Genomic DNA, 22,160 nt, shown 5'->3' on the forward strand with positions numbered 1-22,160 from the left:
ATTACTCTACCAAGAAATAAACAAGTGTATCCCTGATACTCTGTATATGCATTGAATTATCGTTTTTATCACATCTCCACAATCCGTACTAACCCCTACTTTCTCTGCTATTCTTTTTCCAGTTTTCTGCGCCAGCGATCTGCACCCTCACCACCTGATCAGGGCACCATGCAGTCCCTACACTGATGGATTGAAGGCCAGAGGTCCACATGACCATCATCATCGTCAAATTCTCCCACGTGAAGCTTGAAAACCATGAGGCCTGATTGAGATCATTTATGTTGGGGTGGTCTTGTGGCCTCTGAACCCCTGCAGATTTTATTTTTTTCTCCAGCCCACTCTGCCCATTGGACCTTACTTTATTCTTTGTTAGTTAGTGTTGCCTAACCTATCCATCCATCCATTATCCAATCCGCTATATCCGAACTACAGGGTCATGGGGGTCTGCTGAAGCCAATCCCAGCCAACACAGGGCTCAAGGCAGAAACAAACCCTGGGCAGGGCACCACCCCACCGCAGATACCTAATCTAATTTTTATATTTTTTCTTTTTCTTTCTTCATCCTGTAAAGCACTTTGAGCTCCATCATTTGTATGAAAATGTGCTCTAGAAATAAATGTTGTTGTTGTAGAGGGGTAAACCAAATTAATAAAAGTCTCACTCACTTTTCTGTTTGGACCATCGGCACTCACGCCAGTAGATCAAGGATGGTTTGTACCACAAGTTGTAAGGCTGTTTAAACAGGCATTTGGAAGAATTCAGAAGCTGAAACCTAACAAACACAGTTATGGGACGGCTTAGCTATTAGCTAAACAAATGGGCTCGATGGACTGAATGGTCTCCTCTCATTTGTCACATTTCTGATGTTCAGTGCATTGTCATGCATGCGCATCCGACGATCTCCTCATGGGCTCACTCGAGGTATGTGAAAACCCACCAGGGCAACAGAGGGCGCAGTTGCTAACATTCCCTTCTCCTCCTTACCCCGCAGCACAGACAAGCTGCCCAATGAGGGCACTTATGATGCGGGTGGCCCAGAATGGGCAGGGCTAAGAAGCCCAGAAGTCGTCCTCATTTGTGACCAGAGCAAACCGCCAGACAGAGATCCAGTCACTGACCCAGACTTCCACAGCAAAGAGTCGAGTTGCTTTTGGTGCTTTTTTTGCCCAAGCGAGCTGCTTATTGAAGCCAACAGGCATATTTTTGCTGGACTTGCCATTATGAAACGGGACAACCTAACTATTCCTCCGCTTGGCGATCCCTTATTCCTGCACCTGGACACAGTGGGTATATTACACTTGCACAATGCATTTGCAAGTGCCCAGGAGGACAGACGGGCACTCTTGCCCAGGATTGAGATGGATTTCTTGCCCTTATAATGCCTTATAATTCCCATCCTGGCAGACATACCAGAAAGAAGGATGATCCAAAATATCCTCCGAGAGCAACTTCTAACAACCTTCCAAGAACAGATGATGGAGCACCGGGCCATAAGGCAAAAGTGAGCAATAAGTGACTCGAGGAACAAAACATCGACATTTGGGGTCCATGGCCAGGAAACTCCCCATTGAGAACTTGTGGTCAAATACTAAAGAGGCGGGTGGACAAACAAAAACCCACCAATTCTGACAAACTCCAAGCATTGATTATTCCAGAATGGGCTGCCATCAGGCAGGATTTGGCCCAGAAGTTGATTGCCAGCCAGCCTGCCAGGGCGAATTGCAGAGGTCTTGAAAAGAAAGAAGGGCCAACACTGCAAATATCGACGCCTTTGAAACTTTTGAAGTGCTTGTAATTCTACTTCAGTATACCACAGAAACATCTGACACAAAGATCTAAAAACACTGAAGCAGCAAACTTTGTGAAAACCAACTCTTGGGTCATTCTCCAAACTTTTGGCCACCACTGTAAACATTCCCTTCATTTTTATTTATTTTGAGTACAGTCAACCCTCGTTTATCGCGGTTAATCCGTTCCAGACTCTGCCGCGATAAACGAATTTCCACGAAGTAGGATTCTTTATTTATAAATCGAATATTTTCGCAGTTAGAGCATAGAAAAGCTGTTTACGACCTTCTAAATAAGTTTAACATTATTAGAGCCCTGTAGACATGAAATAACACCCTTTAGTCAAAAGTTTAAACTGTGCTCCATGACAAGACAGAGATGACAATTCAGTCTCACAATTAAAAGAATGCCAACATATCTTCCTCTTCAAAGGAGTGTTCGTCAGGAGCAGAGAATGTCAGAGAGAGAGAGAGAGAGAGAGACAAGCAAAGAATCAAAAATCAATACGTGCTGTTTGGGCTTTCAAGTATGCGAATCACCGTACGGGAAGCATATCGTATATCATTGAGGAGTTTTATTTAATACGTAATACGTGCTCTGATTGGGTAGCTTCTCAGCCATCTTGCAATAGCGTCCCTTGTATGAAATCAACTGGGCAAAGCAACTGAGGAAGCATGTACCATAAATTAAAAGACCCATTGTCCGCAGAAATCCGGCAACCAGCGAAAAATCCATGATATATATTTAAATATGCTTAAATTTAAAATCCGTGATAGAATGAAGCCGCGAAAGTCGAAGCGCGATATAGCGGGGGATTACTGTACTGTAGTGCATCATAACAAAATGCGCAGCCCAAAGAATGCAATTCAAGAAAATGCCTTGAAACATTTCAAGTTATTTGAGGGCCTTGCTGTAGAAGAACCCATAAAAATGATTCTGTTTGAACTTTTACATTTTCCTCCACATTGATGAAGCAGCCACAAGTCACTGAACAAAGGCGAAGATATAGAAACTTGGCTGCCCAGGAGGTGGACCGGCCCTCCTTCAGTTCCACTTGGCATTTATTGCTCTGACGTTCTGAAGAAGAGAAGACATTTTTTTTCCCCCCTCTTTAAAATTGTGTTGCATAAGCAGAATCCTCCCAGCTTGGCAATGCGAAGCGCCGCTGAAGTCGAGCACAAATGGCACATGCAGGCCCAATGACAGGACCGGCCATCCCAGGGCAAGCAGATCTGTGCCCAGGCCCATGCCATGTGCTGTAATTTATGGTATAAGAATAGCCTGCGGTCAAGCCAAGTGGTCAGCACAGACACTGGCGGGCATCTCAGGCTGCCAGGACTAAGAAAGTACATGAGAACAAAGTGAAACGTGAGGAGGCCTCCAGAGTGAGTCACCAGAGTGCCGAAAAGTCCAGAGCTTTACTTTATGGACAAAACAAAATAATCAAAGCCCCATTTAGAAAAGCCAGAAAGACCTCAGGGAAGTCATTTTTATGGTGGAAAAGCAGATGATAGTCATTGTAAAAAAGACAAGTGGCAGGGAAACCATCAGTGTTCTGCTCGAGTAGAGATCAAGGCTGTCAGGAATAATGATGGACTGGGAGATGAAACATAAAGCTTAAACTTTGATAAGTCGTAGACAGAAAATCAAAGGAAGAAATACCCGAAATCCATAATCAGAAACACACACACACACACTCTAGTGGGTTTAGAAAAAATACACACCCTGGAATGCATAAGACACGCGACACCGAATATTTAAAGCATCCCGCCGGGGGATATACAATACAATACAATTTATTTTTGTATAGCCCAAAATCACACAAGAAGTGCCGCAATGGGATTTAGCAGACCCTGCCTCTTGACAGCCCCCCTGCCTTGTATCTCTAAGAAGATAAGAAAAACACTGCCTGGGAAAGAAATGGAAGAAACCTCGGGAAAGGCAGTTCAAAAAGGTAGGTTGGGCATGCTGTGGGTGTCAAAAAGAAGATGGTCAATACAACACAATACAATACACAGAACAGAACAAATCCTCAATACAGTATAAAAATAAACATTTTACAAGTACAGAGCAGAATTCAACAGTAGATGATATCACGTAACGTGATTTGGATTTGTTTCGAGTCCTGGAGACCTCAGCCATCAAGCTGCCTCCCCCAATTGGCTGAAACAGCGCTGAGCCAGTCAATCCGATGAAAGGACCTCTCTACCCCACGATTCCTGCGATCCTCCATCATAGATGACGTTACCTTGGGCAGGCAAAACAACTTGGCAAGTGGGCACCGAGTGCCACATTTGAGTACCGAGAAGAGAAACAGAATAGGTGAGGGTTAGTAATTAATTATAAATATCATGTTACTTGTGTTTTAGTGCTAATGACTAACAACAGAGATGCGGTCTGTACAGTTAATTAGCAGCTCTAGTCAGGGTGTGCTAAACTGAAGTAGTGAGTCTTCAGCCGGGATTTTAAAGCTGAGATCGAAGGGGCATCTCTTATAGTGGGCAGGCAGACCACTCCACAGTTTAGGGGTCCTGTAACTAAAAGCTCGACCTCCCACTGTTATCTTATTAATCCTTGGAATCCTAAGCAGACCGGCATCTTGAGATCTTAATGTGCGCTCTGGTTTGTAAGTCATGATAAGTTCAGACAAGTAAGCCGGACCTCAGCCACTTAATGCTTTATATGTTAAAAGGAGGATTTAGAAATCTGCCCTAAACTTAACTAGGAGCCAGTGTAAGGATTTAAGAACTGGAGTTATGTGTTCGTATTTTCTTGTTCTTGTAATAATTCTTGCAGCAGCATTTTGGATTAACTGGAGGCTGTATAAAGAACTGTTTGAACAGCCAGTGAACACCATATTGTAGTAGTCAATCCTACTAGAACTAAATGCATGAATTAATTTCTCAGAATCCTGTTTATTTAGAAAGCGCCTTAATTTCCCAACATTTTTAATGCGGAAGAAACATGATTTGGACAACTTTGCAATATGCGCTTTAAATGACATGCTAGAGTCAAAGATAACTCCTAGATTGCGGGCTGATTCAGTAAAATTAATGGCGATTCCATTATGTGACTCCCTGAAACACGCCCCTAGAAACTGCAATCGTGCAACACGTCATGGTAACGGCTCCACCATTACGCATCACTCCGGACTTGTGTACTGTACATTTTATCCTTTATCCCCAGGAGGCGGGACCGCCCTGATGTCACCACTCCCGAGCCCCTCCCTCAGGCTATTTAAATTGACTGAGAAGGCTCAGGAGTTGGGAATCGTTTGTTTGTTGCCGTGTTCTGGCAGGGTATCTTTCAGGTTCAGCCGTTATGGTGCGATACCCAGAGAAGCCTAAAAAACACTTTTAATGGTATTCTGCTGCCATCTAGTGGATAACATAAAATTCTGCTGCAAAAAACAATCCATGATTATTTCTGCCACTCTACAGTACGCTAGCTCATCAATATTCAGGAGTGTGATGGAACCCTAGAACAAACTAAACCGAGCCATTATTGGTCATCAGAATTGACGTGGATAGGATAACTGATGCATATGTCACTTGTAAGACCGAACTGCTGTGATATGCCTGGTGGTATGTGAAGCTTTAGTGTGGCAAAAAGGATGGATAGATAGATAGATAGATAGATAGATAGATAGATAGATAGATAGATAGATAGATAGATAGATAGATAGATAGATAGATAGATAGATAGATAGATAGATAGATAGATAGATAGATAGATAGATAGATAGATAGATAGATAGATACTTTATTAATCCCAAGGGGAAATTCACATAATCCAGCAGCAGTACTCTGATACAAAGAAACAATATTAAATTAAATAGTAATAAAAATGAAAAATAAATAAATAAATAAATAAAGCAGACAATAACTGAGTAATGTTAACATTTACTCCCCCGGGTGGAACTGAAGAGTCGCATAATGTGGGGGAAGAACGAACTCCTCAGTCTGTCAGTGGAGCAGGAAGGTGACAGCAGTCTGTCACTGAAACTACTCCTCTGTCTGGAGATGATCCTGTTCAGTGGATTCTTCATGATTGACAGGAGTTTGCTTAATGCCCTTCGCTCTGCCACAGATGTCAAACTGTCCAGCTCCGTGCCTACAATAGAGCCTGCCTTCCTCACCAGTTTGTCCAGGCGTGAGGCGTCCCTCTTCTTTATGCTGCCTCCCCAGCACACCACCGCGTAGAAGAGGGCACTCGCCACAACCGTCTGGTAGAACATCTGCAGCATCTTACTGCAGATGTTGAAGGATGCCAACCTTCTAAGAAAGTATAGTCGGCTCTGACCTTTCTTACATAGAGCATCAGTATTGGCAGTCCAGTCCAATTTGTCATCCAGCTGCACTCTCAGATATTTATAGGTTTGCACCCTCTGCACAGTCACCTCTGATGATCACAGGGTCCATGAGGGGCCTGGGCCTCCTAAAATCCACCACCAGCTCCTTGGTTTTGCTGGTGTTTAGATGTAAGTGGTTTGAGTCACACCATTTAACAAAGTCTTTGATTTGCTTCCTGTACTCCTCCTCCTGCCCACTCCTGATGCAGCCCACCATAGCAGTGTCATCAGCAAACTTTTGCACGTGGCAGGACTCCGAGTCATATTGGAAGTCTGATATATATAGATTGAACAGGACCGGAGAAAGTACAGTCCGCTGCGGCACCCCTGTATTGCTGAACACAATGTCAGACCTGCAGTTCCCAAGACACACATATTGAGGTCTGTCTGTAAGATGGTCCACGATCCATGGCACCAGGTGTGAATCTACTCCTATCTCAGTCAGCTTGTCTCTACGGAGCAGAGGTTGGATGGTGTTGAAGGTGCTAGAGAAGTCCAGAAACATAATTCTTACAACACCACTGCCTCTGTCCAAGTGGGAGAGGGATCGGTGTAGCATATAGATGATGGCATCCTCCGCTCCCACCTTCTCCTGGTATGCGAACTGCAGAGGGTCGAGGGCGTGGCGGACCTGTGGCCTCAGGTGGTGAAGCAGCAGCCGCTCCATGGTCTTCATCAGATGTGACGTCAGAGCAACAGGATGGATGTGATGAAGTGGAAGGACATTAGCCTGCTGAGCCCTGTTCAGAATGTAGCAGCTGTCAATGTTCATGTCAGCGGAAATGTGAAAGCCGCTAAGTCCTACACTGTGCTAGGCTGCAATAACACAACGGCCAGCGTCCATCATGCAAATCAGGCCATGAAATTCTACCTTCTCATGCACAAGCAACAGAAAAAACTTTATAAGGAAAGAGTGCAGAGAAACGCGCTTCTACTCTCCTGATTGCAACACAGGGCTGTGATTTGGTGACAGTTTCAAAACACGTCACATGAAGGACATGAAGTACATCTGCAGCAGTACAGCAGTGGACACTCGGATGGACGTTTCCTACAGTATTTACGGAGGGTATAGGAAAGAATCCCCCCCTTCGAAATATTCCTTTTTATTTTTTTCCTTTACAGCCTTAAATGAACACACAAACCAATATTTCTTCCCAGCTTTACTTACTCAATGCAGTCTAACATCCAAGTGAAAGACATCACAGCTACAGTTCAGAAGAAGTTTAAAAAATCAAAAACCAGAACTACTGAGATGAATAAAGGACCCCCCCACCACCCTCCTAAACTCAATCAGTTGTCAGTGCCCACCATTTCCATTGCAGACCCTGGTTACTGGCTGTGATCAATTGTAATGAACGTGATTAGTGAAGCTGTTCCTGGAGCATTCATTCCCTTGCTTGGTAGTGCAACTGACAGCAAACAACTGACTATGGGGTGGCAGGCCACTTTCAAAAGATCTCAGGGACAGAGTTGTGGACAGACACAAGGCAGGAGATGGAGACAACCAAATCTCAAATGCTTTATCAATCCCAAGCAGCCCAGTAAAGTCCATCATAAAGAAGTGGCGAGTGTTTGGCCCTAACCCTGGATCCTCCAAACTGGATGGAAGAGCAAGGAGGAAACTGGGAAGAGAGGCTACCAGGAGGCCAATGGCCACTTTGAAGGAGTTACAGGATTTTATGGCAACAAGTGGTCATTGTGTGCATGTGACAACCATTTGACAAGCGCTCCACAACTGTGGCTTGTTCGGGAGGGTCGCAAGGGAAAAGCCACATCTCAAGAAAGACCACATTAAAGCTCGTTTGAGCTTTGCCAGAATGCACCTTGAAGATTCTGATGCCAAGTGGAAAAATGTCTTATGGTGAGATGAGACCAAATTCAAACTATTTGGCCTCAATACCAAACTGTACACCATATCTACAGTAAAGCATGGAGGTGGCAGCATCCTGTTGTGGGGGGCCTGGGGCTCTCGTTAGGGTAGAAGGATAAATGGATGGGGCAAAATACCATCAAATTCTTGAGGAAAAACCTGCTACCCTCTGGCAGAAAGTTGAAGATGTGCAGAATGTTCACCTTTTAACACGACAACGACCCGAAGCACACAGCAAAATGGACCACACGGTGGCTGAAGGAGAAAAAAGTGACTGTCCTGGTGTGGCCAATCAGAGCCCAGACCTCAATCACAGTGAAAATCTGTGGAAAGATCTGAAGATGGCAGACCACCAACGCTCACCAGCCAATGTGACCGAACTTGAACAGTTAAACTGCAAAGAAGAGTGGGGGGCAAATATTGAGTGGGCTCAGTCTAGATGGGCCAAGCTGACAGAGAAGAATCAACAGACTCAAGGCTGGCATTAAAGCAAAAGGGGGGTCAACAAAATGACGTTGACATTAGGGGGGGCGGTGATCCTTTATTCATCTCAGTAGGTCTTGTTTTTGATTGTTTTAAATTCTTCTGAACGGTAGCTGTGATGTCTTTCACTTGGCTGTCATTGAGTAAGCAAAGCTGAGAAGAAATATTGGTTTGTGTGTTTTCATTTAAGGCTGTAAAGCAAAAAAATGGGAATATTTCAAAGGGGGGGAATTCTTTTCTATACCCACTGTATGTTGATGTTTTGGTATTTATTGTTAACGCTTATGTTACGCATAAAAACACTTTTTCTTGTTGAAAAAATGTCAACGTTTCAGACTCATTATTCAGAGTGTAAACAAAATGGGGTTATGGCTCAAGAGTGCCCCCTACTGTGCACAAGCTGCCTTTTAATATGAAGATTCTTCTGGGCTTATTAAGCTCAGAACCGCAAAGAAGCCAATTTCACACTTTTTTTTTTTTAAAAACTTTGGATTTACTTTTTATTTTCTTAGCATGATTACAAAATTCACTAAGGATGAAAATGTACAGTAGAAATGTTCACTTTTCATCAGGGACGTCTCTGGGCATAGGTGGTCTAGGCAAGCGCGTAGGGCCTCCTCTAGTGGTCAGGGCACGTTACTGCAGCTCTTTGTAGAGATTCCTGTCCTGAGGAATTTGTCCGGACTGCTCCGGATCACAAAGAAATGTTTATGGGGTGCGTCTCAACAGCGCCTGCTCTGCCTGCACTCTGCCCGGCACAATCTGTTGGCCAGAAACGGCCTTGGGCGACCCAACATTTTTTTTTAAACAATGTAGATCTACAAACACTCAGGCTCAAACCGAATAGCCGATGTGACAAGTGTAGAGGGAGTAGCAGCCACTCAACCCGACACAGACAGACACAAGAGGCACACTGATAAAAACATCCATCCATCATCCAACCCGCTATATCCTAACTACAGGGTCACGGGGGTCTGCTGGAGCCAATCCCAGGCAACACAGGGCGTAAGGCAGGAAACAAACCCCAGGCACGGCGCCAGCCCACCGCAGTAAAGGGAACATTATTTTAGAAATTGTATTTCCCTGAAACATTTCATCTGATTGCATTAGTAACTGGAAGACCACAAAATGGAGCTTGTGTTTGCTTTTATTTTTTTGTAGCTTTACAAACTGCTGAAGTCCAATCCAAACGAGTGTGTGGTTACGGTAACAATAAATAATCAATGGCATTTTCTAACATGTTGTCACTTAGACGGCAAAAACCCTGTAAATAATCTCTCTCACTGTGGCATCACAGCTCGATGGAGTGAAATTAAGAAAACGAGTTTCGTCCTGTATCCGTTTCATTCCTGGATCGCCTTTCAGGATGACAATATAAGAAACGCAGATCAAAAACTCTGGTAACAAAACACTCAGCGAGGTACTAAAATGAAGTCAAAGACATCAAGTTTACAATTCCTACGTGGACACCGAGCAGCTGGAATAATGCAACCCATGAGTTCTACTGAACATGTGAAAAAAGTGGATGTGACACGCTGGATAAGTGCTGCCGCCTCACAGCTACAGAGTCTTGGGTCCAAATCCATGTCTATAAAGTGGAGGCCTGTCTCTGTCTGTCTGTCCGTCCGTCCGTCTGTGTCCTCTCACTACCATGTGACTCATGCCATTCGGTTATTAGACTGACACAGAATGGGTGACCAGGCTGGAATTTGAACCTGGGACTCTGCAGCTCTGAGACAGCATGCCACCCACTATTGAGATAGACAGACAGATAGATATTCAAGGCTCTTAGATAGATAGATATGAAAGGCACTATATAAAAAATAGATAGATAGATAGATAGATAGATAGATAGATAGATAGATAGATAGATAGATAGATAGATAGATATGAAAGGCACTATATAAAAAATAGATAGATAGATAGATAGATATGAAAGGCACTATATAATACATAGATAGACACAATTTGGCAGAAATCATATATATACATGCAGTTATTAAACACTGTGCATAGAATTCTCGCTAAAACATGGCGCACAGACAAAACTGGAAATGTGTGTAAGCACAAAAAAATCCAGATGCATAACTCTGTGCTTACACCAAGTTCCACACCCTTCCCTTTTACATATTCCAACAAACATGAAATTTAAAACGCACATGCACACCCCTACAGCCACACCCTGACTCCTCCCAGAATTTTGCATATTCTAATATGCAAATCAATATAAATATCACCTTCTGTTCAGTTTCTGGTTAAAAAACAATGGAAAAGTCGTGAAAAAAAGAAGAATTTCAAAGAATGCAAAGTGGAGGCAAGGAACTATTTGTTGGGCTTAAGCAGAGGTATAAGGAAGAAAAGCGTGGTGGAGACACTCAAAAGTTCAAGTTCAGAAAGTCGCAAAGTGCCAGAAAAAGAAAAAAAGAAGTGGTCACATATCATAGTCGCCGTGAAAAGGCGAGTCACAGCCCACCATCTGTTTATTCTGTTTCAGACGATAGATAGATAGATAGATAGATAGATAGATAGATAGATAGATAGATAGATAGATAGATAGATAGATGGTTAGGTCTATCTATCTATTTGTCCCCAAGGGTAAATTTGGCTTTTTATAGAAGCTCAATAAGTAAATAAATATTACAACAAACTATAAACCCCATCTTGATTGTACCCCAGAATTACTAAAATGACAGAAATCTTCTGACTTGGCTAACAATAAAAAGAGCAGTCCCAGTACCAGTAAGGCATTATAAAGGCAAACTGCTGTTAGTATAAAGGAGACCCCCGTTGTGTTTCTTGACACACTTCTGCTGAGTAATTTGTTGTCTGAAAGCCCTCATTTGTTGGCGTGTCACAGAGTGGATATGCAGTGCTGTCCGTGATGGCCATCAGGTTTGTCTTCTTTCTCTGCTCCTCTATGGCCCCCAGCAGTTCCACTGAGCATCTCATAACTGAGCTTGCCCATTTAATCAGCTTGATGGTTTGGTGTGCCTCTCTTGACGTGATGTTACCAGCTCAGCACACCAAACTGACCATCACAAGAGCGGTAGAAGATGTGACGGATGTCACTAACCTCATTAAAGGAGCACAGTGTCTTAGAAGAGCCTGCTCTGCCCTTTTTCAACAGTTCCTCTGTGTTATGAGACCTTATGGGTGTGGACTCCCAAGGACTTGGAGCAGTACCCAACCTCAACATCCACTGAACAGTGACCAATAATCAATAAGCAGCTCCTCAGTTTTGCTGATGTTGAGACAGACAGCCCATCATCCTGGAGACCACATGCTCATCCACCTGCATATCTCTGAGTTTACTGCTTAGCAGGGATGGTATGAAGTCACTGGAGAAATCTAAAAAGACATCATCCTCACAGTGCTGTCAAGCTTTGCCCAGGTGAGAATAAGCCTGGTGGAGCTTAATTGCATCCTTCACTCCAATCTTTGTCCAACAGGCAACCTGCAGTGTGCTCAGGTGGTCTACCACAAGAGGACTCATATATTCCAGGACCTGCCTCTCATAGGTCTTTATGATGTGAGACTTAATTGTCACTGCTCTGTAATCATCAAGCAAATGAGTCATCTGCTGACTTTGGAACAGGAACAACGAAGGATGTTTTCCACAGCAGCTGCACGTTCTGGAGCTTTAGGGACAAAGTGAACAGGTGGCAGAGGACACCCCAAAGGTGGTCAGCACAGGCCTTAAGAACTCCAGGACTGACTCCATCTGTTCCCGCGGCTTTTTCTGTGTGTAGTCTCCTCACTTGGTCATCAGTTATGGACAGTCCATAGTGATGGTCAAAGGTGGACACCTCACTGGCAATACTAGTTGAAGTGGTGGGAGTTGTTGATGTAGTAGGGATGGTGTGGTGGGAAATGGTCATTTAAAGACGGTGGTGGTGGTGGAAGGAGAGAAAATCTGCTGCAGAGCGTTAGCTTTGTCCACGTTCTGGTCAAGCACCTCAGCAAGATGTACCGTATTCCAAAGATCGTCTCATTTATACCAACATCAAGGAAACGTCAAACTCTATCCATCCATCTATTTTCCAATCCCGCTTTTCCCTGAGCAGGGTCACCGGCACCCCATCCAAGTGTCCTTTCTGCCTTGTGCCCTCCGATTGCTGGGATGGACTCCAGCTTCTCCACGACGTAATAAACCAGTGTCTCATTTCGGAGATGTGGCGGTCATACAAACAGATGTCAGGTGTTTTATGGACATTTTTAGAATACTTGGCATTTATTAACATCTGTGTTCCAATTCATTCATTCATCCATCCATCCATCCATCCAACCTGCTGTATCCTAACTACAGGGTCACGGGGGTCTGCTGGAGCCAATCCCAGCCAACACAGGGCGCAAGGCAGGAAACAAACCCCGGGCAGGGTGCCAGCCCACCACAGGGCACACACACGCCAAGCACACACTAGGGACAATTTAGAATCGCCAATCCATCTAACCTGCATGTCTTTGGACTGTGGGAGGAAACCCCAGTTGGATCAAATTGGCTGCACCTTTGAAGAGTTCTAAACGCTTAATAATGATAATAACTAAAAGACACAAATGGAAGGTGGGAAAATTGGAAGGACTTTCTGGGTGTACTTATGCATGGACGAGTCCCACCAGACAGAGACAAGAGTTCAAGACCCGTTGTTAGCCCTCTTCATGGTGACTTATATTTTGTTAATAAAGACACCTCTTTTTCTTTTTTCTTTAAACTTTGTCCATTTTTTCCCCCCCATTCAGGGATGATTCAAGGCTGCCCCCTACTGTCCACCACCAACTCCAACATGTTTCCATTTGAGTGTCCATCAGTCCACTTTCATATTCTGTTAATCCACCTCCACAACTGAAGGGTGCTGCAGCCCACCTGAGCAGCACTGGCTATGTGGCAGGAACCAGTCAGTCTCAACTGCCAGCCCATCTAACCTGTCTGCTGTTAACCACAGTGTCATCACGCCACACATTTTGTTTCAAAATCTTAAAAACATAGACAGACCTGACAATGACACACGTCCCCAAGTAAGGACACGGACATTCACGGTCTTACTTGAACATTGTCTCAATTGACATGGAAGGACAACTTTAAAAAGGTTGTGCCGCAGAACGGAGTACTGAAGGATCCGACCCACTAAAGTAACTTAATCAAGTAAGGCGGCCAGTGGGAATGAAAGAGCAGAAGAAAAAACAGAAACCCACCTCTGGCAGTTTGGGCGGCGGTCGTTTGGGCTTCTCCTCCGCAACTCTCTCTTTAATTAACACGGTGTGCACATCCAGCATTCCCAGCAGGGTGTTCGGTTTGAAGGCCAACGGCTGAGCATCTCTAGTCTGTAGTTCCAGGGTGTGGTGCACTGGGCTAAGGTGGTACTGGCTGCACAGTTCCACCAGTAAGTCCATCAGAGCTTTGCTGGAGAGTAAAGAGAAGAAAGAAGCCGACTCGTTAATATTGAATGTGCCGGAGGAGGCCACTGTCATCAGATCTGCCACGATGACCTTTAATTACTCAAAGTGTCTCGGAGCAAGGATGACACACGCCAGCTGGCCATCTACCCATCTATTGTCTAACCTGCTTAAACCACTCTGGAGTTGTGACGGGCCTGGAGAAAAGCAGAAACCAACCCCGGGAGAGGACGCCATAGCATCTGAGCTTAGAAAACACAAGCAAGCGCACTGTGATGAAGACAAAGGGGCACAAAAATATCTGAGTACAGTCAGGAGTGGGAAGGTGGAAGGGAGAAGGTGGGACAACAGGAAGGGCTTTCTGGGTGTACTTATGCATGGACAAACCCCACCAGACAGAGGCAAGGGTTCAAGGCCCGTTCTTAGCCCTCTCCAGTGTGCCTTATGTTTTATTAATAAAGACACCTCTTGTTTTTTTTTGTCATTAAACTCTGTTCTTTTATCATGTTCAGGGATGGTTCAAGGGTGCCCCCTACTGTCCACCATAAATGTACACATAAATAAATATAAAAACAAATAAAAATATATAAATAAATAGATTATATATATATATGTATGTATGTATGTATGTATGGTGCATCTGGAAAGTATTCACAGCGCATCACTTTTTCCACATTTTCTTATGTTACAGCCTTATTCCAAAATGGATTAAATTCATTTTTTTCCTCAGAATTCTACACACAACACCCCATAATGACAACGTCAAAAAAGTTTACTTGAGGTTTTTGCAAATTTATTAAAAATAAAAAAATTGAGAAAGCACAGGTACATAAGTATTCACAGCCTTTGCCATGAAGCTCCAAATTGAGTTCAGGTCCATCCTGTTTCCCCTGATCATCCTTGAGATGTTTCTCCAGCTTAATTGGAGTCCACCTGTGGTCAATTCAGTTGATGGGACATGATTTGGAAAGGCTCACACCTGTCTATAGAAGGTCCCACAGTTGACAGTTCATGTCAGAGCACAAACCAAGCATGAAGTCAAAGGAATTGTCTGTAGACCTCCGAGACAGGATTGTCTCGAGGCACAAATCTGGGGAAGGTTACTGAAAAATTTCTACTGCTTTGAAGGTCCCAATGAGCACAGTGGCCTCCATCATCCGTAAGTGGAAGAAGTTCAAAACCACCAGGACTCTTCCTAGAGCTGGCCGGCCATCTAAACTGTGCGATTGGGGGAGAAGGGCCTTAGTCAGGGAGGTGACCAAGAACAAGATGGTCACTCTGTTAGAGCTCCAGAGGTCCTCTGTGGAGAGAGGAGAACCTTCCAGAAGGACAACCATCTCTGCAGCAATCCACCAATCAGGCCTGTATGGTAGAGTGGCCAGGCGGAAGCCACTCCTTAGTAAAAGGCACATTGAAGCCCAACTGGAGTTTGCCAAAAGGCACCTGAAGGACTCTAAGACCACGAGAAACAAAATTCTCTGGTCTGATGAGACAAAGATTGAACTCTTTGGTGTGAATGCCAGGCGTCACGTTTGGAGGAAACCAGGCACCGCTCATCACCAGGCCAATACCATCCCTACAGTGAAGCATGGTGGTGGCAGCATCAGGAACTGGGAGACTAGTCAGGATAAAGGGAAAGATGACTGCAGCAATGTACAGAGACATCCTGGATGAAAACCTGCTCCAGAGCGCTCTTGACCTCAGACTGGGGCGACGGTTCATCTTTCAGCAGGACAACGACCCTAAGCACACAGCCAAGATATCAAAGGAGTGGCTTCAGGACAACTCTGTGAATGTCCTTGAGTGTCCCAGACTTGAATCCGAGTGAACATCTCTGGAGAGATCTTAAAATGGCTGTGCAGCGACGCTTCCCATCCAACCTGATGGAGCTTGAGAGGTGCTGCAAAGAGGAATGGGCGAAACTGGCCAAGGATAGGTGTGCCAAGCTTGTGGCATCAGATTCAAAAAGACTTGAGGCTGGAATTACTGCCAAAGGCGCATCGACAAAGTATTGAGCAAAGGCTGTCAATACTTATGTACAAGTGATTTCTCATCTTTTTTATTTTTAACAAATTTGCAAAAACCTCAAGTAAACTTTTTTCACGTTGTCATTATGGGGTGTTGTGTGTAGAATTCTGAGGAAAAAAATGAATTTAATCCATTTTGGAATAAGGCTGTAACATAACAAAATGTGGAAAAAGTGATGTGCTGTGAATACTTTCTGGATGCTCTGTATAAATGTGTGTGTGTATATATATATATATATATATATATATATATATATATATATATATATATATATATATATATATATATATATATATTTTATTTATTAATAAATAAATAAATAAATAAATAAATACGCACACACACACACACATACTGGGGCGGCAAGGTGGAGAGTTAGGAGACCCGAGTTCGCTTCCCAGGTCCTCCCTGTATGGAGTTTGCATGTTCTCCCCGTGTCTGCATGGGTTTCCTTCCACAGTCCAAAGACATGCAGGTGAGGTACACTGGAGATTCTAAATTGTCCCTCGTGTGTGTTTGGTGTGTGTGTGTTTGTGTATGTGTGTCCGGTGGTGGGTTGGCACACTGCCCGAGATTTGTTCCTGCTTCGTGCAACTAAAGGTGCCCATATAGAGGTGTACTAAATGAGGCAAAAAAACTTCAATATCTACTCCTCATTTTGTAATAATTTCCACAAATTTGCCCATTCATTTGTTTTTTTTTATAAAATTTTGAAATTGTAAAGAGACTTTGTGGACACCCTGTATAAAAGTGCGGAAACTTTTTGAACGTCCCTCACATAAAACGTGTTGTCATTTCCACATGTTCCCCTTCGATGGAAGTCTGCCATGTGCACTTTAATCAGGTCTGAATCGTTTGATTTGTAATTCTTAAACTGTCCAGCAGAGGGGGGGGGTGGAAATCAAATGAAAATGGGTCTTTGTCCCAAACATTATGGAGGGTACTGTATACACACTGCTGGGGCTGTAAAAAAAGTGTCTTGGATTGGTCTGAAACTTGCAGGAAGGACAGGTCCGGGGGTTAGGGTTTGGGTTTACGGCTGATTACCAGTGCAGATGATGTGTCTGTGAGTTGCGCTCCCCTGGACTTTCCCACAGTGGGTGTAAAGGGCGAACCTCACAGAATCCGTCAGTCCTTTGAATGAGGGAGATGTGTGGGACTGTGGAAAGGCCTACTGTTATTCCACAATATCAATCAATCAACATTTATTTATATAGCACATATTCATACAAAAAAAATGTAGCTCAAAGTGCTTTACAAAATGAATAGAAAAATAGAAGACACAATAAAAAATAAACATAAGTCAACATTAATTAACATAGAATAAGTAAGGTCCGATGGCCAGGGTGGACAGAAAAAACAAAAAAAAACTCCAAGAGCTGGAGAAAAAAATAAAATCTGTAGGGATTCCAGACCACGAGACCGCCCAGTCCCCTCTGGGTAATCTACCTAACATAAGTCAATCAGTCCTCTTTGTATTTAGGGTTTTCATGGAAGGACCTGATGATGATGGTCACGTAGACTTCTGGCTTTCAGTCCATCAATGTTGGTGCATCATGAAGCTTTGAGTAGGAGGTGGTGGCGCAGGCACTTGTTTTAGACAGAATGCAAACACTGTGTGTGCGTGTGTGCAGTGACCCCGATATCTCCCCTATTTTTGCTTCTTCATAACTCTTAATTGTTTGTCATCTGCAAACCAGTTATTATTTAAACTCGGATCAGTGCTTGATTGAGTGACTAAGGGGGCAATTACTTTCACACATGGGTGATTATGGGGGGGGCTGAACTTTTTCCCCTTCAATAAATCAAATGATCACTGAAAAACTGTACATTGGTTGTCATTTGTATTCTGCTACATTTGTTTGGCGATCCAAAAAACAATTTAAGTGTTATGAAAAAGCAAAAAAGACAAGAAAAGAGACGAAATCAGGAAGAGGCAAAAGTTTTCTCCACGGCACAATCCTGTATGTGTGTTATAACAACTCTGGGGGGCATGCCAGCCACCCAACCCGACACAGGCAGACGCTAGGGGCACACTGATAAAAACAAAGATGTTTTTATTTTTTTTCTTTAACCACGTGGGAAACGCCTTCCCCGTTTCTCACAGGCACAACTCAGTCCCACAAACACAACAAGCACACAATACTAACAATTCTTCTCTCTCTTTGCTCCTCCACTTCTCCTCAGCAAGCTTCGTTCACCTCCTACCCGACTCTGGCTCACCGAGTAATGTCCACTGGTCCCTTATATAAGGCACCCGTTGCTCGTTTCCCTACTTCTGGCAGCACTTCCGGGTATAGCAGAAGAACCACCCACATGGACTCAGGAACAGCTGCAGCGCCCCCTGGTGGCACCCCTGGCTCCCAACAGGGCTGTATCAGACTCCATCTCCCATGAAGCCCTGCAGGAGTCTGAGGTATGGCTGCCACCCAGGAGGGTGGCCATCTAGTGTTTCGAGGGGAGATAGTGTTCTGTCCACACTGGCTTCCCGGTCCTTCCATAGCAGAGGTGTCCCAGCTGGGCAAGGGACCCGGCCCTCTATGACAATGTGTATATGTTACGGCCAAAACCTGAAGTTCGGCCAGTTCCCGAATTGGCCAGCCATTTTGCATTTTGGCTGAGAGTTGTGGCCAAAGGGCTAATTACTAGAAATGGCCAGTGTATATACTACTTTGGCTGGCCATTTTGCAAAGTGACGAGAGCTCCCTGGCCAAAATTTGATGTGCGGATGTAAGACTGTCCGCTCAAGGTGTGAAGATGCTTAAAAATTTCAGATGCGGATTCAGACGTGAGTTTTCCATCCCGCACGAGAAACTGCTGAAGGTGGCTCTTGTTCAGAAAGCGGACGCCACTTGAGACGGCCTTCTCCTCACCCAAACACTAACCTTAAGGTCAATAAAATGGGCCCCTGATGTTAAGTCACTATTTAAGGGCTAAAATGATAGCAGAAATGTGAAACCTGCTTATAAACCTAATATTAATTATTGTGAAACAACCAAGTGGCGTCCGCTTTCTGAACAACAGCCGCCAAGGCTACACTCGAGGCAACTGCACTACTAAGTGCGCAACAAATCGCTGCTCAGGCCTTTTTACTTCTGACTTTGGCCATTTCGCAAACTGGCTGGCCGAATCCCAAAATCGAGGAAAAGATCGGACACTGGCCGGTCAATTTACAGCGACATTGGCCATTTCCTGATTTGGCCGTAACATATATACAAACCGAATTCCAAAAAAGTTGGGACACTATACAAATCGTGAATAAAAACTGAATGCAATGATGTGGAGGTGCCAACTTCTAATATTTTATTCAGAATAGAACATAAATCACGGAACAAAAGTTTAAACTGAGAAAATGTATCATTTTAAGGGAAAAATATGTTGATTCAGAATTTCATGGTGTCAACAAATCCCAAAAAAGTTGGGACAAGGCCATTTTCACCACTATGTGGCATCTCCCCTTCTTCTTACAACACTCAACAGACGCCTGGGGACCGAGGAGACCAGTTTCTCAAGTTTAGAAATAGGAATGCTCTCCCATTCTTGTCTAATACAGGCCTCTAACTGTTCAATCGTCTTGGGCCTTCTTTGTCGCACCTTCCTCTTTATGATGCGCCAAATGTTCTCTATAGGTGAAAGATCTGGACTGCAGACTGGCCATTTCAGTACCCGGATCCTTCTCCTACGCAGCCATGATGTTGTGATTGATGCAGAATGTGGTCTGGCATTATCTTGTTGAAAAATGCAGGGTCTTCCCTGAAAGAGATGACGTCTGGATGGGAGCATATGTTGTTCTAGAACCTGAATATATTTTTCTGCATTGATGGTGCCTTTCCAGACATGCAAGCTGCCCATGCCACACGCACTCATGCAACCCCATACCATCAGAGATGCAGGCTTCTGAACTGAGCGCTGATAACAACTTGGGTTGTACCTTGTCCTCTTTGGTCCGGATGACATGGCGTCCCAGATTTCCAAAAGAACTTGAATCGTGACTCGCCTGACCACAGAACAGTCTTCCATTTTGCCACACTCCATTTTAAATGATCCCTGGCCCAGTGACAACGCCTGAGCTTGTGGATCTTGCTTAGAAATGGCTTCTTCTTTGCACTGTAGAGTTTCAGCTGGCAACGGCGGATGGCACGGTGGATTGTGTTCACTGACAATGGTTTCTGGAAGTATTCCTGAGCCCATTCTGTGATTTCCTTTACAGTAGCATTCCTGTTTGTGGTGCAGTGTCGTTTAAGGGCCCGGAGATCACGGGCATCCAGTATGGTTTTACGGCCTTGACCCTTACGCACAGAGATTGTTCCAGATTCTCTGAATCTTCGGATGATGTTATGCACAGTTGATGATGATAGATGCAAAGTCTTTGCAATTTTTCGCTGGGTAACACCTTTCTGATATTGCTCCACTATCTTTCTGCGCAACATTGTGGGAATTGGTGATCCTCTACCCATCTTGGCTTCTGAGAGACACTGCCACTCTGAGAAGCTCTTTTTATACCCAATCATGTTGCCAATTGACCTAATTAGTGTTTATTGGTCTTCCAGCTCTTCGTTATGCTCAAATTTACTTTTTCCAGCCTCTTATTACTACTTGTCCCAACTTTTTTGGGATTTGTTGACACCGTGAAATTTTGAATCAACATATTTTTCCTTTAAAATGATACATTTACTCGGATTAAACGTTTGATCTGTCATCTACGTTCTATTACAAATAAAATACTGACATTTGCCATCTCCACATCATTGCATTCAGTTTTTATTCACAATTTGTTTAGTGTCCCAACTTTTTTGGAACATATACATATATATATATATATATACACACACACAAAGTTAAGAAATAATTCTTTTCTTTCTTTTTTTTAGGAGATGACAAATGAACACATCAAAAACAAAGACTTCCCAGAGCCACAAACACTCAGGTCGATCTCGACTTTCCTTCCGCTAAACTGAACAAACAACACACAGTGAAGAAGAGCTGCAGAAGAATAAACTGAATGGACTTTTTCCAAATGAGTTTTAACATAATTAATGGAAAGAAAATTATTACCCGGGGACACTTCTACAAGTCCACACAGGAAGACTCGCAGTCCCAGATGTAGGAAGCCATTATAATGATGAAGAATATAATCACTTGGTTGGCTGGATGGTGTCTCATAATACCAAGCGGCCTTTTGCGTTATATAGCGCAAGCCACAACTCTTTATAGGCTTAGCAAAATTACAACAAGAAAAATAAAATCCATCCATCCATCCATTTTCCAACCCGTTGAATCCGAACACAGGGTCACAGGGGTCTGCTGGAGCCAATCCCAGCTAACACAGGGCGCAAGGCAGGAACCAAACCCGGGCAGGGCGCCAACCCACCGCAGAAAAATAAAATATATCACAATATTAAAAAAAATTGTTGGTCCTCTACGAAAAAATGAAGACCCCACAATTGCCACAATTATTGCTGCCCATCATTGTTTTGTTTGGTATTTAACTAAAAGCTGACTTTGCTTCAGAGTTTTGATTGAATAGAATATTTCAAATAATGGACAAAAATGATGGGCGCCTTCCCCTCCTATTTTCTTGCACAGGCACTGCACACAAGCGATCCCTGGAGTTCTTCATGAGACGTCTGCTCCAGCTGGGTCAGGTTTGAAGGGGGTCTTCTCCAGACTGCATGTTTCAGTTCTTTCCTTAGATGTTCAGTGAGATTCAAATCAGGGCTCACAGAAGGCTATGTCAGAACAGGCCAATGTTTTGTTCTTCGCCATTCTTACGGGCTTTTTGCGGTGTGTTTTGGTTCCTTATCCAGTTGGAGGGTCCATGAGCTGCGACTGACGCAGAGCATTTTGACACTGGGCAGGAGGTTTCACTCCAGAATGTCTTCATGGTCTTGAGATTTCATTATTCCCTGCAAAGACTCAAGGCACCTCATGCCAGGTGCAGGTCCAAAACATAAGCGAGCGTCCTTCGTGTTTTGCAATAGGTCAGCTGTTTTGTTTGAAAGGTTCATTTCTTCGTCTGTGGACCCTGAGCCAAAGCACAATCTCTCTCCCAGAAGCATTGTGGGTTGTCAATATGCATTTTAGCAAATTCCAGGCTGGCTTTCTATGTGGAGTCCTAAAGGGTCTTCTCCCACTGAGCCCACTGTCACTCAAAAAGTGATGGATGATGTGATCAGAAACTGATGGACCCCGACTTTGGAGTTCAGCTTCTATCTCTTTGGAAGTTGCCCTTGGATTTTCCTCTACCAT

At 43.9% G+C, this 22,160-nt stretch overlaps 1 protein-coding gene across 5 annotated transcripts in view; it reads right to left on the reverse strand.

Annotated features, from left to right (window-relative positions):
* Positions 1-22,160, reverse strand: part of LOC120516048 (protein cordon-bleu-like) — a 246,527-nt gene that overhangs the window by 120,048 nt on the left and 104,319 nt on the right. For all 5 annotated transcript variants that reach the window (XM_039737483.1, XM_039737487.1, XM_039737484.1 and 2 more), the window contains exon 4: positions 13,683-13,890. In XM_039737483.1, coding sequence (XP_039593417.1) covers positions 13,683-13,890 — 208 coding nt within the window. The remainder of the gene's footprint in view (positions 1-13,682; positions 13,891-22,160) is intronic.

Source organism: Polypterus senegalus, chromosome 15 (assembly GCF_016835505.1).
Source record: "Polypterus senegalus isolate Bchr_013 chromosome 15, ASM1683550v1, whole genome shotgun sequence".
Lineage (NCBI taxonomy): Eukaryota > Metazoa > Chordata > Cladistia > Polypteriformes > Polypteridae > Polypterus > Polypterus senegalus.